This window comes from Urocitellus parryii, chromosome 8 (assembly GCF_045843805.1).
Source record: "Urocitellus parryii isolate mUroPar1 chromosome 8, mUroPar1.hap1, whole genome shotgun sequence".
Taxonomy (NCBI): domain Eukaryota; kingdom Metazoa; phylum Chordata; class Mammalia; order Rodentia; family Sciuridae; genus Urocitellus; species Urocitellus parryii.
The window spans coordinates 92,382,471-92,398,818 of NC_135538.1; the positions used below are offsets into that span (position 1 = coordinate 92,382,471).

The 16,348-nt window shown below is 34.8% G+C and overlaps 1 protein-coding gene across 1 annotated transcript in view; it reads left to right on the forward strand.

The window, feature by feature from the left end:
• The first annotated feature begins 488 nt into the window (after positions 1-488).
• Lgsn (lengsin, lens protein with glutamine synthetase domain) overlaps positions 489-16,348 on the forward strand; it is a 28,973-nt gene continuing 13,113 nt past the window's right edge. Inside the window, exons 1-3 of the mRNA XM_026396813.2 lie at positions 489-551; positions 14,391-14,523; positions 15,391-15,579. Of these exons, the coding sequence (XP_026252598.1) occupies positions 489-551; positions 14,391-14,523; positions 15,391-15,579 (385 nt within the window). The remainder of the gene's footprint in view (positions 552-14,390; positions 14,524-15,390; positions 15,580-16,348) is intronic.

The following is a 16,348-nucleotide window of genomic DNA, read 5'->3' on the forward strand; positions in this document are numbered from 1 at the left end:
AGTCCTGAGCCTATCGAAGAGCTGTGTTTTCTTCCCCCACTTGCTCTGTGTTAGCCTAGGATTTCAGGTAGTCCATCTTCTTTGAAAGTCCTTAAGAGCCACACCCTCCCCAAGACCAGTCTAGACAAAAAGTTGATTGTTCAATCTTATAAGCATATAAAATTCAACAATATGATTTTAATGTACACAATTTTCACAGCAAGAGACATGCTCTACCTTTTGGAAAAAGTTCTGAATAACTGGAACAGAACATTGTATTTAATAGATGTAATTTTAAAGGCAAGCTCAGGCAGGCCCTTTGAATCAATTCTCCATGGAATAGCTCCCTTCATACTCTCTTGTACAAGGCTATAATTTCAGGAGGAGAAAGAAAATGGGAAGTGGAGGAGAGAGGATGTATGATATTTTCTTTCCAGTTGAACAGTGTTTAGAAAAGGACAGTGCCCGAGTGCCACACCAGATGCTCTGGCACTGCGAGAAACAGCAGCATGAAGTTAACTGCAAAAACATGGCAGCTGAACAAATGCTCCCTGGATGAAGAAGGGCAGATGGTAATGTCAATAAAGTCCCTCAGGATGGTTGCCTCCCTAACCCAAAGAAACTCTGGGTCAGAAGCTTCAGTATAATGAACAGGTAGTAATCTTAGACTTGGTGCTTCTCTAAAGAATATTTTAGTGAGATTCCCTCTTTCTAACTATGTCATAAAGTCAGGCATTCAACCAAATTCTTAGAAGTGGTAAACAGAATAAAATACATTGAAAACACATTTTTATTTCTCTAAGCATGACCTCAAGGATGTTTAAGTTGTGAAATTGAGGGAAATGGTAGCAAACCATACTAATTAAAATCTATGTATCCAGAGCTTTGTGTGCGATATTGCACTAGGTGAGTTGAATGAGATTGGTTGGTTCTCTGCCTTGCAGGTATTTGTAACTCAACACAGAAAACCCCAGGATAAGTAGGCACTAAGGACTCGTGTTTCTACACGGCAGAAGAAATGGCACCATCTGGAGTGAGATCAGAGGTGCATCCTGCTTGCTGCCTGGGTCTCATAGGGCACTGAGTGTAGCCCTGTGGAAAGCTCTGGTTGACCTGCTAGAGGGCAGACTGCAGGCTAGAGAATTACTTACCTCAACCTACCCCTTTCCCTGCTTTATGCTATTATCTGTGTGTCTCTACAGAGACTTTCTGATTCTATATTTATATTTCAATGAGTTTTGTCACTTAGGATTTAGAATTTTTGCTTTTCTGATTTCAAGGTTTATAGTTAATTTTATATTTATTTTTATTTAACTCTGTTACCTACTTGCAGTTCAGGAGGACTCTGTTTAAGAACTCTTAATGCTAAAAATTATATTTGCGTTTCATATGTGGTAGTTAAGCACACATTCCTTGAACTCAAATAGGTTTGTTTTAATCTTGGTTCCACTGATTACTAGCTGTGTGATGTGGGGCAAATTTTCATACTTCTCTGTGTTTCATTGGAATATTAATAGTATTGGAAGAGACTTAATTAATACAGTTAAGGGCTTAGAACAATGCTTGGAATACTGAACACCAATTGAAAAGGAGCCATTCCTCATAAATGCTTTATTCGGTTATACTGACCAGTAATATCCCCACTAAGTGTTCAGTTTTGCAAAATTAGGTTTACACTTTTTCTTTACATGATAGAATTTTATTTGCCTCTGCTAATAATTATGTGTGGTAAATGATTATATAAATAAACAAATCTATCTAAATTTCTAGCCCAGTAAGGCTTTCCTTAGGTACAATGTTTAGAACTATATTTAATACTTGAGTTATATGCACATTATATTTTTTAATAGGATAGAACACTTTCTCCTCTCCTATTAAAAATATTACTTTTGATGAGGCCTAGTATTTTTATATGCAACATCTCATTAGTTAATATCTTCACTGATGGTTCTATAATGTGTTAAATCTTTTCCACACTGTATTACAGAGCCCATTATCATAAATGCATATTACATACTATATGTATACTTAATTTTCTCCTACATATCTTTTCTTGCCTTTGAAGTACTTTTCCTCCCATCTACAAAGCCTTCACAAATTACACTGATTTCACATACTCAAATACATATATTTTTAGCTATAAAATTTTAATTTCTTTGAAAAATTTCAGTTCACTTATGAAAACATTGAGTAAAACCAGCCCAAGCACCAGACCCAAAGAAATGATCAAACTTTTTTTGCTTCCTTTATTATTTCACCTTCCTTTAACTTTAGCTTCCTATTATGAAAATTACTTGGTATTAGATTTTTATAAAATTGTTTTTGCTTTCTCTGAAACTGTTGGTTAGATATACTTTCCTTGAATGAAATTTCCTCCTGAAGGTTTTGCCTGGCCTTGTTCCCAGGGGTGCTGTTCCTGCCCATTTGACAGCTTGTTGGGAATGAAAGTGAGATCCACAGCTCTTCACGTGGGAGCAACTACATCATTCACATCTGGGCATTTCTTTCACACAGAGGCCCTTATTAATGATAATTGCTCTATATTTTTTGAATAGATGTGAAAATCTGTCAGATTGGATATTTTATTGCAAAAGTGATGAAGACTGAAAAGTTGGAAAGTTGGAAGTAGAACTAGAAATTATCCAGGTTTCCCATGACATTTGACTGCCTAATCCCTCTACAGCTGTGCTTGGGATGAGAACCTGGACACTTGCACAGATAGGGCAGCCAATTTTGAGCCCCTTGTATTAAGTAGAATTCTGATTTCTGTAATATCCAAGATGCTTGCTTGGATTTTCCTTTTGTGCTTTGCTTCACCTCAAAGGACAGAGATGCTATTGAACTCTCACTTGAAATGTGAAGTTTAAAAAGTGATGAATTTCTTGCTGCCTTTTTAATAAGAGTGTTTAGCATTTAGTATTAATCAAAAGGCAACATCTTTCATTTTCAGCATTTTTTTCCCTATTAAGTTTGCAAGTAGTATGAAGAAATAAGTAAAAGGACAGTTTAAACCCCACAGATTTGAAATCTGCTGTTTCCTAACTATGAAGTGGGGTAAGTTCGAGACTCTTTCTCTAAGCTTTTCCAGAGAACACTTTGAAAGAGTTCATGTAATAGTTTATCCAAAATAAAGTTGTTTTGATTACATTAATCTCTTAAGTTGCCATCAGGTCCTGCCAGACATTCAATACAATCTTATTTAGAAAGTTTAATGAAGGATAGATCTGAGTCAAATGTGCTTTCTAGCTTCATATTTCAAAATTGTGAGCCTGGTTGTCATTCAGTCATTTATTCATCCATTGACTAGAAAACATTTACTTGATTCCTATTTCATGTAGTCAATGTTATACACAAGTATACATCTAAAATACTACCTTCTACTGTTACACTTTTGTTTCCTGAATAGGTCCTTTATCATTGTCTGCTGTACCTACGTCTCCTTAGACCTTTAGTCTTGGATATCTTTACTCAGTTGAGCACCCTTGTGTTGGTTTACATATGAGTTGTCACCCACAAGCTCATTCATGAAACAATCCAAGATCAGAGGTGAAATGATTAGATTATGAAACATATAACTTAACCAGTGGATTAATTCACTGATAGCTATTAACTGGGTGGCAGATAGGATGCACCTGGAGGAAACAGGTCACTGGGGTTGTGCCTTTGGGTTTATATTTTGTCTTTGGCAAGCAGAGCTCTCTCTGCTTTCTTGTTACCTTGTCCTGAACCATGTTCCCTCTGCCACTCTTTAAACCATAATGTCCTGCCTCATCTCAGGCCCAGAGCTATGGAGACAGATGACTACGTACCAAAGACTGATACCTTGAGCCCCCAGATAAACTTTTCCTGCCAGTTGTTCTTGACAGATCTTTTGGTTACAGCAATGAAAGAGCTGACTAGAGCAACCCCCATCCTTCGAGAGAAAATCAGAAGCTTTACAACTCTCACCTTATTGGAGAAGAAAGATCAAGGGTTTAAAATTAGGTTTAAATTCAGATTCTGCCACTTAAAAAGTGAACTTTATTTTTTACAGAAAAACAAATACTACTTCTTACTACATCTGGAAAGTAGAAAATTTGAACTCATAGAAACAGAGAGCAAAATGGAGGTTATTAGAAGCTGAAAAGTAGAAGGACTTGGAAGATGTTAATCAAACGACACAAAATTTTAGTTAGATAAGAGGAGTAAGTTCAAGAGATCTATTGTACATCATGGTGTCTACAGTTAATAAAAAACAATTTGTATTTGCTAAGAAAGGAGATTTTAAGTATCCTCACCACAGAATAAATATGTGAAGCAACTTGCCATATATTAAACAGCTTTATTTAACCATTTCTCAATGTATACATATGTCAAAAAATTACTTGTACTCAATAAACATGATTTTTTACCTGTTAATTAAAATAAGTAAAAATTGAATAAAGAAAAAAGATTTATTTATCACTCTCCTCCTCCCAAATAAAACATTAATCATCTTTGAGTGGGATGGCTATAGCAAATTACCCACAGGGTTAATTTTTTAGTTGTGTCTGGAAAAGTAGATAATGCTCTCCCTGAGATAAGCCAGAAAATCAATAGGAGCCTACACAAGAAGGAAATGTGGATCTGAGGAATGATAAAAATAGTTGGAATAGATGGAGACAGTGTTTTTGTGTGAAAATGGTATGATATAGAAACTAAAGAAATTGGTAGAGCTGGATTATTCAAGGGCTCAGAGAATATTAATTTAAAATTTTCCTGAAGGTTGAGGGAAATTGTGGGAATATGCTCAGTGAGAAATATCAAGAACAAAACTGTGATTTAGAGAAACACCATGGCAGTGGTATAAGGGCAGGCAGGAGAAGGGCAACTCTGGATGCCAGAGAGCAGTAGGGTAAAGAGAGTAGTAATCCCGGTGACAAGAAAGGAAATGGAAGCACTCATTTGTAAATAGTGAACCCACTGAAAAGAATTACCACAAAGCGTTTAACTTTTCCTATTTAGCTCCAGGCTGCTTTCAGATATTCACTATTATAATAAAGGTGGCAGTACACATTCACAATTTTATACATTTGGGATTATTAGACTACATTGCCAATGGTAGGAAGATTGGGTTAATAGGTATGAATATTTTTAGGTTATTTGATGCAAGTTTTTATGTGCTAGTTTGAATGTTTATGCTGTAAATATTTTAACTCATTTTCTCCTTTCTTTTTTTAAAGAATACACTTTAAGGTTATTGAAGACATAGTCTTCTCTCATTGACATATTCTTACAAATTTGATAAACATTGATCTTTTTCCTTTCTTTTTTTCATAGCTATATTGAGGTAAAATTGAAGTACAATAAAATGCACATATTTGAAGTATGCAATTTGATCAGTTTTGACATGTTTTGACACATATGCAACCAATACAATCAATATAAAAAGGATTTCCGTTACTTTTTTTAAAATTTGAAATCATGCAGGCTATATTTCCTGCATGAATATCACATTAGAAATCAATTACCTTAAGATATATAGAACCTCACTCCCACATGTCAGCTAATTCAAAATTAAGTGGCTCACAGATAGAGGAAGAAAGCTCAAGAAAACTAAATAAAAAGTGCTTTGAACAAAGTGATAGTAAAAGCTTAAAATATCAGAATCTCTTGGATGAAACAGTACTCAGATGAACATTTATAATTTAAAGTACTATATTAGAAAGAAGCTAGATTAACAATCACAATTATTTTCAAATTAGGTAGTAGGAAGGAAAAATAAGAGTAGGAGCAGAAATAAATGAAATAGAGAAGAAATAATACAGCTAAAAGTTGATAAAAATCAAATAACTCTAATCAAGAAAAAAGCAAGAACACAAGGATCTATGTGCTGCTGAGATGAATATGTATTCAGTCATTGATGGATGAAATATTTTATATATGTCTGAAAAGTATAAATTATCATGTATTTTTTAGTTCTATAGTTTCTTTATTTAGTTTTGTTTGGAGGATCTCTCCAGTGGTAATAGAGGCATGTTAAAGCTACCCAGTATTATTGTGTTGTGATCTATTTGATTCTTGAAACTGAGAAGGGTTTGTTTGATATACATAGAGGCTCCATTGTTAGAGGCATAAATATTTATGATCTTATGTCTCGTTGATGTGTAATTCCCTTAAGCAGTATGAAGTATTCTTCTTTCTCTTCTGATTAACTTTGGCTTGAAGTCAACTTTATCTGATATAAGGATAGAAACTCCTGTTTGTTTATGAGATCCATGTGAATGATGTTTTTTGCTCATCCTTTTACCTTCTGTCTGTGGATGTCTTTGCCTGTGAGGTCAATCTCATGAAGACAGCATATTGTTGGGTCTTAGTTTTTTAATCCAGTCTGCCAGTCTATGTTTTGATTGATGGGTTTAGTCCATTTACATTCAATGTTATTATTGAGAAATTATTTTTATTCCCTTGCATTTTGATTTACTTCTGGGTTTTACTTTGAATTAGTTTCTCCTTTGATTGGCTATTCTTCTAGTGTCATTCCTCTCATGGCTGGTTTTCACTTCTGTTTTTCATTTCTTCTTCAAGAAATATTTTATTGAGAATGTTTCGAAGTGCATGATTTATAGCTGTGAATTCTTTTAACTTTTGTTTATCATGGAAGGTTTTTCTTTCATCATCAATTCTAAAGCTTAATGTTGATGTGTATAGCATTCTAGCCTGGCATCCATTTTCTTTCAGAGCTTGGAATGTATTATTCTAAGACCTTCTAGCTCTGAGGGTCTGGATTAAGAAATCAGCTGAGATCTGGGGTGGTTTTCCTGTAACTTGCCTTTTTTCTTCTGGCAGCTTTTAAAATTTTATTCTTATTCTGAATGTTAGGCATTTTCATAATAATGTGACTTGGTGTGGGTTTGTTCTAATTTTGTATAGTTGGGGTCCTGTAAGCCTCTTGTATTTGATTTTCCATTTCATCTTTTAGGTTTCAGAAATTTTCTGATATTATTTCATTGAAAAGATTGTGCATTCTTTTGGTTTGTATCTCCAAACCTTTATCTATCCAGATAAATCTTAAATTTATTCTCTTCAGGCTATTCCAAATTTCTTGGAAGTTCTGTTCATGGTCTTTTAACATCTTTTCTCCATGGTCAATTTTGTTTTCAAGATTGTATATTTTGCCTTCATTGCCCGAGGTTCTGTCTTGCAAGTGATGTAGGTGATGCTGCCTACTGAATTCTTAATTTGGTTTATTGATTTCTTCATTTCAAGGATTTCTGCTTGATTTTTTTCAGAGTCTCTATATCTTTATTTTCTTTCTGATTTTACTACTTATATCATCCTTTACTTTGCAGATTAGTTTGACTATGTCCATTATAAATTCCTTCTCTGACATTTCTTTCACCATGGTGTCATTGGATTCTGTTATTGAAGGATCTTGGTTTGTCTCAGGTGATTTGTTCCCTTGCTTTTTCATGTTGTTTGTGTGTCCACCCATGTATCAGTATGGATCTGAGGTAGTAAAGTTTCTATGCTGTGGACTTGTTGTGTCCCTGAAGGTTTCTAGTACTTCACCATTTAGAGAGAGACAAATAATAACAAGCAATGCAAACAATGTACCGCATTAAACCTAATAGTTCCTGCTATAATGTCTACAATGTTAATTATCACAATAAACAGAAATAATATGATTGTATTGTATTGCATGCAGTAAAAATAGCAAATTTGCAAAAGGTTTTATAATTTCAAATGGTGGATAGGGAGATAATAGAAGTGATATAGGATGTAATGATTATGAGGGAGGAGGATAAAAGATAGAAGTAAAAAATTTAAGGAAGAGTGAAAGAGAGAACAATAGAGATTGACTGTTGGTGGAAGAAAAGAGAAAGAGAATCAAGGGAAAAAAGTAAAGGAAAAAAATATATATATATTAAGAAATAATCTTAAAAATAAAGATAAAAGAATACAAAAGAAAACTAAAATATACTAATCAAACATTCTAGCCCTCAAAAAAAGCTGATCCATGAGAAATAACTGACTTCAAAAATGCTAGAAATGAGAAGAAAACAAATATGAGTGTGTATAAATGTTCACACACCATTAAGACCACAATTTAACAGAGAAAAGAAAAAAAGGAAAAAGTAAAAAAAATAAAATAAAAAAAGAAAACTTAAAATATTCTTTCTGTTGGAGTTCAAAAGATTGTCAGCTTCTCTTCTCAACAGTTTTAGGTGGGCTCATATGGAGCATGGTGCTCCACCCTCTGGATTGCTGGAGTGAGAGTGGTAATCTCATGGATGGAATTCCTAGAGCAGGGTTTAGGCTTAGATGGGCTCCATGCTCTTTGCTGAATGCCAATTGGTCTGGAGATTTTGAATCAATGCACCTCCTGTGCCCAGTACTTGCTGGTCCATGCTGGAAGACTGTGCCCTAGGAATCTCCCCTAGGTTTCACTTGTGTGGTGGGGGACCCAATTCTTAGTCCCCTATGTCATTTCCTGGTCTCGGGTTCAGTCTCCAAACAATCTTTCCCACCCCTGCCCTTTCAAATTCCAGGCCAGACACATTTTTCCTATCCTGTCCTGCAAGCAGCCAGATTGAGGGGGAAGGATAGAGCTAGCTGGGTGTGTTTCCACGACCAGTTGTTCCCCTTGTGAACCTCTCTCCACATTTGACTTTCTCCTGGTCACTTGAGTACTCTATGGAGTGCAATGTGTGTTTACTGGGCCTGTATTTTGGGCCAAACTTGGGTTTGCAGGAATTGGCTCCCTCAGTTGCTGGCTCCAATGGCATGGCTGGAAATTGTTCCTTCTTTTGTCCTCTGCATGCTGCCTGGAGAGATGTCAGCTTCTTTTCCTCGGAAGGATATTGTGCAGCATGTCTTTCAGTTCAGTCGGGCAATGTCCTTAATCTCTAAATGCCCTGTATGCAGACACTCCTCAGGTCTCCTGAAAATGTAGATTCTTTAATTCCCTTATCCCTCCAGTTTGATCATGGAGGGACCACTCTGTCTGGTGCTTCAAGCTCAGCTGCTGCAGTGGCTACATCACTGGGGATTTCTTCCTTTTAATATATCCAACCTCCTGAGTCCATGATCTACTTTAAATTTCCAGTTTTAAATTCTAGTAAAGTCCCTCTCTCCTTATTTGTTTGATTCATCCACCTTGCTGAGAAGCTGCCTGTCTGCTTTCTTGGTTTCACACCATAGAGCAACCAGGAAAGCAACCTCCTCTATTCCACTATCCCGAAAAACCCCTCTGATCCATTTTATCACTAACAAAGGTTAAAACTTGATGACTGTTTATTATTCACTCATTCATTTATTTTGATTACTTACTATTTTGTTAAAATACAAGTATTTGGTAAATAAATGCATTGATGATTGTACCTCAAACTATCCCTATTATACAGAATTCAAAACAAAGGTTTCTAAAGTATTGACATTGAAAGGTAACTGTAAGGGAAAATTAGAAGTAAATGAATGAAATCAGTGATATTTAGAATGTAAATAACACTGGTTATTATATTGGAAGGAAATTTATTAGGTCAAATTAGGGTCTAAATTTAATGCTTGACAGAACTCCTTTAGGTTTAGCCTCTTTTGGTTAATTTGATGGAGCCATTGAGTTGAAATGCAAAATGACTAAGTTATATTAAGCCTCATAAACAACCTTCAGAAGTGAAGCACTATGATCATAAAAGTACAAATTATGAAAATATCTTTTATTCAAAACACTCTTTATGGCCATTCAAGTGTATAAGGCAAAGCAGCCATCTGATGGAATGATGGGATGGGAAAAGCTGCTCTGGTGGAAATATTGAGATCAAATCAAACTATTGTAGTAGAGGTTTGGGATTGTCTAACTTAGGTTGAATTATATTTGCATATTTATATTATGTATCAACATAAAATTACATACCTGTGCTTATTATGCTCATGGTTCTTCCAACCTGGTTAGTCTCACATCTTCTCTGTCTTCAGCTAGAATGTCATCTCTTCTATTTAAGTTTAGCCTAGTTCCCCCAGGTATACCAAGACTTAACCTATAAAATATTACACCTATTTAATAATAGCATAAATGTTGAGTACTGCATACAAGAGTATGTTGGTCATATTGCAATCCCTTAGACTCTTCAGAACTTCTTTACCTGTTTTCATCTCTATGAGGACTGTAGCTTATTGTGTTCAGAATCTACAGATGCATATGTAGGAGATTAGAGCCTGGCTAGTGGGAACTCTCTAAGCTGGTAAATGCTCCTCACCAACCTCCAGGACCTTGCCCCAGCTTTTCAGCATCCCTGCACCACAACATGGTGAGGGAGCATTCTCAATGTAGTGTTCATTAAGGATAAGTTCAGTGCTCGGTATACTGGAACCAACTGGCTGGGTTCAAATCCTAATTCCACTTCTTATAAGATGTAATATTTTGGTCTTCTGTTGACTCAGGTGTCCTCATCTCTAAAACAGGGATGGTAATGTATTTTTTTCTCCCTGGAGTTTGGTTTGAGATCAAATGATTTCATAATAATGTAGTACATTTAGAAGACAACTGACACATAGTAGGCATACGAAGAATTTTTTATTTTTATGAGCTGTACTAATAGCAAATTATTTTGACCATCATTCACTTTTCAGTGTCACCCTATATACCACTGAGGGGAAAATATGGGTAGTCACTGTTGACACACATTCTACCTTGTGGAAAACAGGGTAACCTGATGTGCCCTGGGATCCTCTAAAGTAGCTGCACATTCTGAACTGCATTCCAGTTGTATGATACCTGGTTGTGGATAGCCGAGAAAATTTTCTTGTCTTTTTCACTCCCCATATTTAATTCTGAATTATTTGGAAATGTTTAAACATCATGAAATTTTAAGTGAAAATCCAAGTTTCTGGAATTACTTGGAAATTTTTAGAACTAGCAGTTCTGGGGCCATGTTTTGACATGATAGTGACTGGATAGAGCTAAGAGCTGATTCCTTCCTGGAATTGACTAGTATTGACTCTTCTGTTCATCAGCTGGCTCACTGCATCTTTGTAATCTGCTTCTTATTGAGTTTGCTATCCTTGAATTAGGGTAACCTAAGCATCACTCTTTCTTTATATCATGAATGCCTTTACTTCCATAAAAATACTTTATTGCTCATACTAGATTATATGATTCTTTGTGAATCATGTTTTATTTATTTTTATGTCTTTGACTTTGGCTTATACATAGTAGGTTACGTCCTCATTCTTTGGACTGAGGAAGTCAAGATTCTTGAGACATGAGTTAAGATGATTTTTGCCCTTATACAGGAAAGAATTATGAAAAAAATAATTGAAAGAAAATGTATAATTGAGGAAGTCAAGTCTTATGAGTTATGTAGACAACCTTATATATTAGAGATGGAATTCTATTTATGTCAACTGTCAGGTTATAATGACGCATGAAGAACTGCAAATGAATGCCTTAGATTTGAATTATTATTCTTCTTTGCTAGTCATTTGATCTTGAACAAATTACCTAATCATTATGGGCTTCTTTTGTTGTTTTGGCAAAAATGTAGGTAAGAATAAATATTCCCCCAGTGATATAGTAAGTATTAAATGAAATATAAAATGTTGTTTGGCTATAAAAATGCTTTTAAAATGTTAATATATTTGAGGTTCATAGTTATATTTTAGTATTTACAGAAGAGAGAACAGGACTCCAGAAAAACTTGCTACTTAGTAGAAAAGAGAATTAGAGTCCAAACCTTATGTATCTTGGTTAGTAGGTTAGTTCTTTTCCCCACTAAAACATCATTTATATTGTATTTAAGGGCAATTGAAAGTCTAGAAATTTAGAATAGTCTGCTGGAGGTAGGATACACCAGAAATCCAGTAAATTTGTTTCAGATATTATAGCAATATCCATGCTCTGATTGCTGCCAGAGACTGGAACTTCTGACCCTGTGTCAATAGAAATAAAGGCGTATGAGCACATGGGCCAAACTTTATTGGGAGGGTTTTATCTCAAGGAAAGGGAGGCAGTACTGTAGAGAGTCAGGCTGTTCCCCAAATGAAGAAATGGGCCAGTTTTTTATTGAGTTGTTGGGGTGGGACAGGGACTGGTAATTCCCTTTTGGTTGGGAGTGTGGTATTTCTTTTCAAGAAATATCTTCCTTGTGGAAGGTACAGATCATAGTTATTCACTATTGGAGACATTGTGGCACCAATATTCTGGTTTTTATGGTGCATCTAACTTGCAATAAGATTGCTAAAAAATGCGGCTGAGAAGGAGAAAAGAAAAGAAAGAAAGAAATGCACACCAGTTTTAAGGAATGACAAGCCAGGAGCTAAGCCTTGGGTGGGTTTTTCCATCTTCTGTTCCCATTATGGTCCTTGTTTCATGATCATCCTGGCATATGAAAAGAAAATCAAAAGATTAAATGATGTACATTCTTCATTTGGAAAAAAAAACTTTTAAAAAGCGTTTGTATAGAATAAGAGGCATAGACTGCAACTTCATTTTTTTGGGGTTTTTATTGGTGAAAATTTCAGGTTAATACCCAGGTAAATTGCCTTTGTTTCTGTCTTAAGAAATTTTTCTTTTTTTTCTCTTTTATATGAGAACAGAAAAATGTTTCTAAGTGAATGTTCTCTGGGTTTGGTCCTCTGGCTTTTAGAAAACAGAATGACATTTTGAAAATCAGAAGACCATTATGGAAACTGCATCTTCCATTCACTATTGGGGCCTTGGGCAAGTTACTCTTGATCTCACTTTTCTTATTTGTAAGATATTCTTACCTCTAGGGTTATGCTGAGGAAATGTGCCTGGCAATGTGCTTCATTTTAGCATATTGTTATTCTATTGTTTATTCATGGAGGGATCTTAGTTTATCTTATCTGATTCCTTGAACTTAAAAGGGGACTCCCTAACAGGCGAAATCAAGACAATTGTTATTGGCCCAGATTCCTTTGATATTTATGTATCTGGCTAAAACTTTCATTTTCTAAACAAGAATGACAAGCCAGGAGCTAAGCTTTTTTTTTTTTTTTTTTTTTTTTTTTTTTTTTTAATCAGAGACATGTATTTGCAAAATAGGAATAAAATTAATGTGGATTTCTAGCAATGCAATTTTAGAAATAAGGAATATGTTTAATAAGATTATTTATCACTGTCAGATCCCATCAAAAATGTATTGGGACAAAATTTGCAAATGTATGCACAAAATCTTCAAATACTATAAAAATTACTTTATTACATGATTAGTACCGAATAATTCAAATATAAAATTATCTGGAGTTCATCTACAATTTTCTAATAAGTAAAGTTATAAAATTACAAAAGTTTTTGTTCTATGAAATATGTATTTGTTAGTATAATAAAAATAATAACAGTGATTAGAATTACATATAACCACAGAAAAAGTGTCCTTTTTTCCCCCCTCATTTATCCTTTAGAGGCTGAATTGGTTTTATTTATAAATTGGTACAGCTCTTCCCCAGCATCTATGCTGGTTATATATTTGTAAAACTTATCCCCAGATATAGAAACTCTCAGAACCTGATCTTTAAAAAGACAATAGCTCAAAACACCTGGAGTACAGTTTTTAATCCTGACCCTATCACACTCCTCTCCCCTTGAATGACAATGAGAGGTTTGCAACTTTAAAAACATCAATATCAGCTTTACAAAACAATTTTTATTTTCAGTGTCAGCTGTTGAGTTCCAGAACCATAGGGATGATTTTTTTTTTCTCCCCACTATTGGTACTGAACCACCTGAGCTCCTCAGAACCAGCCTCTGCCTCACTGACCAATTCTCTGCTGGAAACATCTTGTTAATGATTATGATTGGATTGCTAAAGTTAGGGTATTTTATTTTAAATAAACTTCTTATTTTTTCTCAAATTATAAAATAGTTTGAGTCAGACATTTGCTTTACACAGTCACAAAACAGCACTTTATAAATGAAAGTACTTTTCAGAGCAAAGTAAATACTGATGCAAGATGGATGAGGGAAGATAAGTAAAAAGAGAGAAGAGAATCCAATTCTGCTTATACCTTCACTCCAACAGATTGCAGATTCTAAAAAACACAGAAATTATAAAAGAAAACTATTTAAATGACAGGGGTTTATGAAATTATTTATTAACACATAATACAAACTATCTCAAAGTAAAACAAAACAAAACAAAACAAAACAAACAAACAAACAAAAACAACAACCAAAGCCAAGCAACCTGGTTACACAAGATTTTAATTTACTTAATGAAATTTTCTACCTCATAAGTAAAAGGTGATACAGAAAATCCAACCTGTTTGAGTTATTCCAACGGATGAGGAAGGGACAATTTTTTCCCCTTTCTTATAAAAAATCTCCTAAACACATTTTAAAACCCAGCTCTCTAATTGTCATGTTTTTGATATCTTAATTTAATAATTTGCATGACATTATTATTTGGATTTTTGTTTTCTAATAATTACAGGACACAACAAAGGATGAAGGTAATGAGACTGAAGCCAGCAGGATGAGTAAATTGAGAAGAACAAGGAAGAAAGCCACCAAATCACATCTCTGTTCAATGGAAGTGGGAGAAACGAATGCAGCCAGTTCCAATGGTATCTAACTACTATGAACTGTCAAGGATGCTGTGGTCCATGATAATCTCTATTTGGTGTTCTTTTTCATAAAACATTTCCTTTTTTTTCCTCTTTGGGAAAAGTAAACAAACAATAAAGTGAAATTTATTGCTACGTAAGTCACATAAAAGATGGCAGATATAAGCTTACAATGTAGATTTATAAAAAAGAATCAAAATAGTCACAATTTAAAGAGGGTTAGAACTAGGATGACTGTAGTGGGATAAAAGAGAAAGAAACAGAAGAACAAAACAAAGTAGGAAGAGTCATACCTTTCTGCACTGAAAGCAAATGTAAAGAACTTTACTGAAGATTTGAGAGACCACAAGAAAGATGTAGAACAAGTTTTCATACCACATGTTGGAATTCTAACTAGATTCCAATAGATCTGAAACAGTGTTGAAACGAAGAGTTAATTTGGACAACAAACCAGGAACAGTGGTGTTCCAAGGCAGGTGCACAAGAAATTGCCTGCACATGGTAGTAGTAAAATTCAGCCAGATGTTTTGAAGATTTTAGTACTGCTTTAAAATTCTCTACATATCACACACTTCGATAAGGCCTGCAACTAGGGGGGACTACTCCTGTTCTTTCCTTTGGTCACTGTCTAGGAATACACTACGTTTTTAAGGATAGATATATATATATATATATATATATATATATATATATATATTTATTTCTTTTTTCTTTTTTTTCTTTGTGGTGCTGGGGATCAAACCCAGGGTCTTATGCATATATGTAACTGCTGTACCACTGAGGTGTACCCTCTATCCCCTCTTCACATTGTATCAAAAGACAATGGAACAATGGTGACATGTTCAATATTTTCCCTTATTACTACAGAGAGGATCAGAAACCAAATGACATGCCACAAAATGGGGGTTTCGAACAAACCAGTTGTGAGACTTGGCTATGTTGAGTCTCATCTGTCCCACAACGACAAGGACTCTCAGGATCAAACAACAATGATAAAACAGTCACCCTTCAAGATGTCTTCCAATGCTCCTGGTGGTGAATATAACTCAAACTCTGGTAAGGATTTATTGATAAAGATTCTGGAATAAATGAGCTTATGGTTCTAACTACTAATTCTAGGTTTATATTTGAATTGGAGGTAATGTGATGTTAGTTGAGGGATGCTAGCCTTAGAATCACAACACAAGAAAATTTGTACCTCTATTACTTGTATAGTAATTTGCAGTTTTCTTAAGCCTGTTTGTTCCTTATCTGGAAATTGTAGGGCTTATAACTGAAAAATCCTTCAAGTCTTTTCTAAAAATGAAATTCTGTTATTTTTAGGTTTCTGAGTTACTGATAAACAGCTATTTTGGTACATCAGTGTATTGGATACAAGTGGCAGAAACTAGTTAAAAAGAGGTATTTATTCTGTGAAGGCATCTAAAGAAAGACTTGAACAATCAGGGTTTGGAAAAGTGGAAATATAGTGGGTTGTGAAGTGACAGGAATAGTGGCTATGCTGTTACTCTCACTTCTGAAACCAATTACAAGTTTTGGAGTTCCACAAGGCTAAGCTTAGTTTTGAAAACTTGGTAGGACTTGGAGAAGCCATCATACTAAGGTCACAGTTTACTAAAACAAAAGGATGCAGATTAAAATCAGCCATGGGACAAAGTCAGGAAAGTACTAAGCACAGAGTGTACACTTGTCCTCTCCCAATGGATAAATGCAGTAGAATTTTTGCCAACTTGGGAAACAGTTGAATTTGGTATCCAGGATCTTTATTTGGAGTCAATGATTAACTGGTCATGTAACTGGGCTCAGTCTCCAGTCCTTTTGTGGG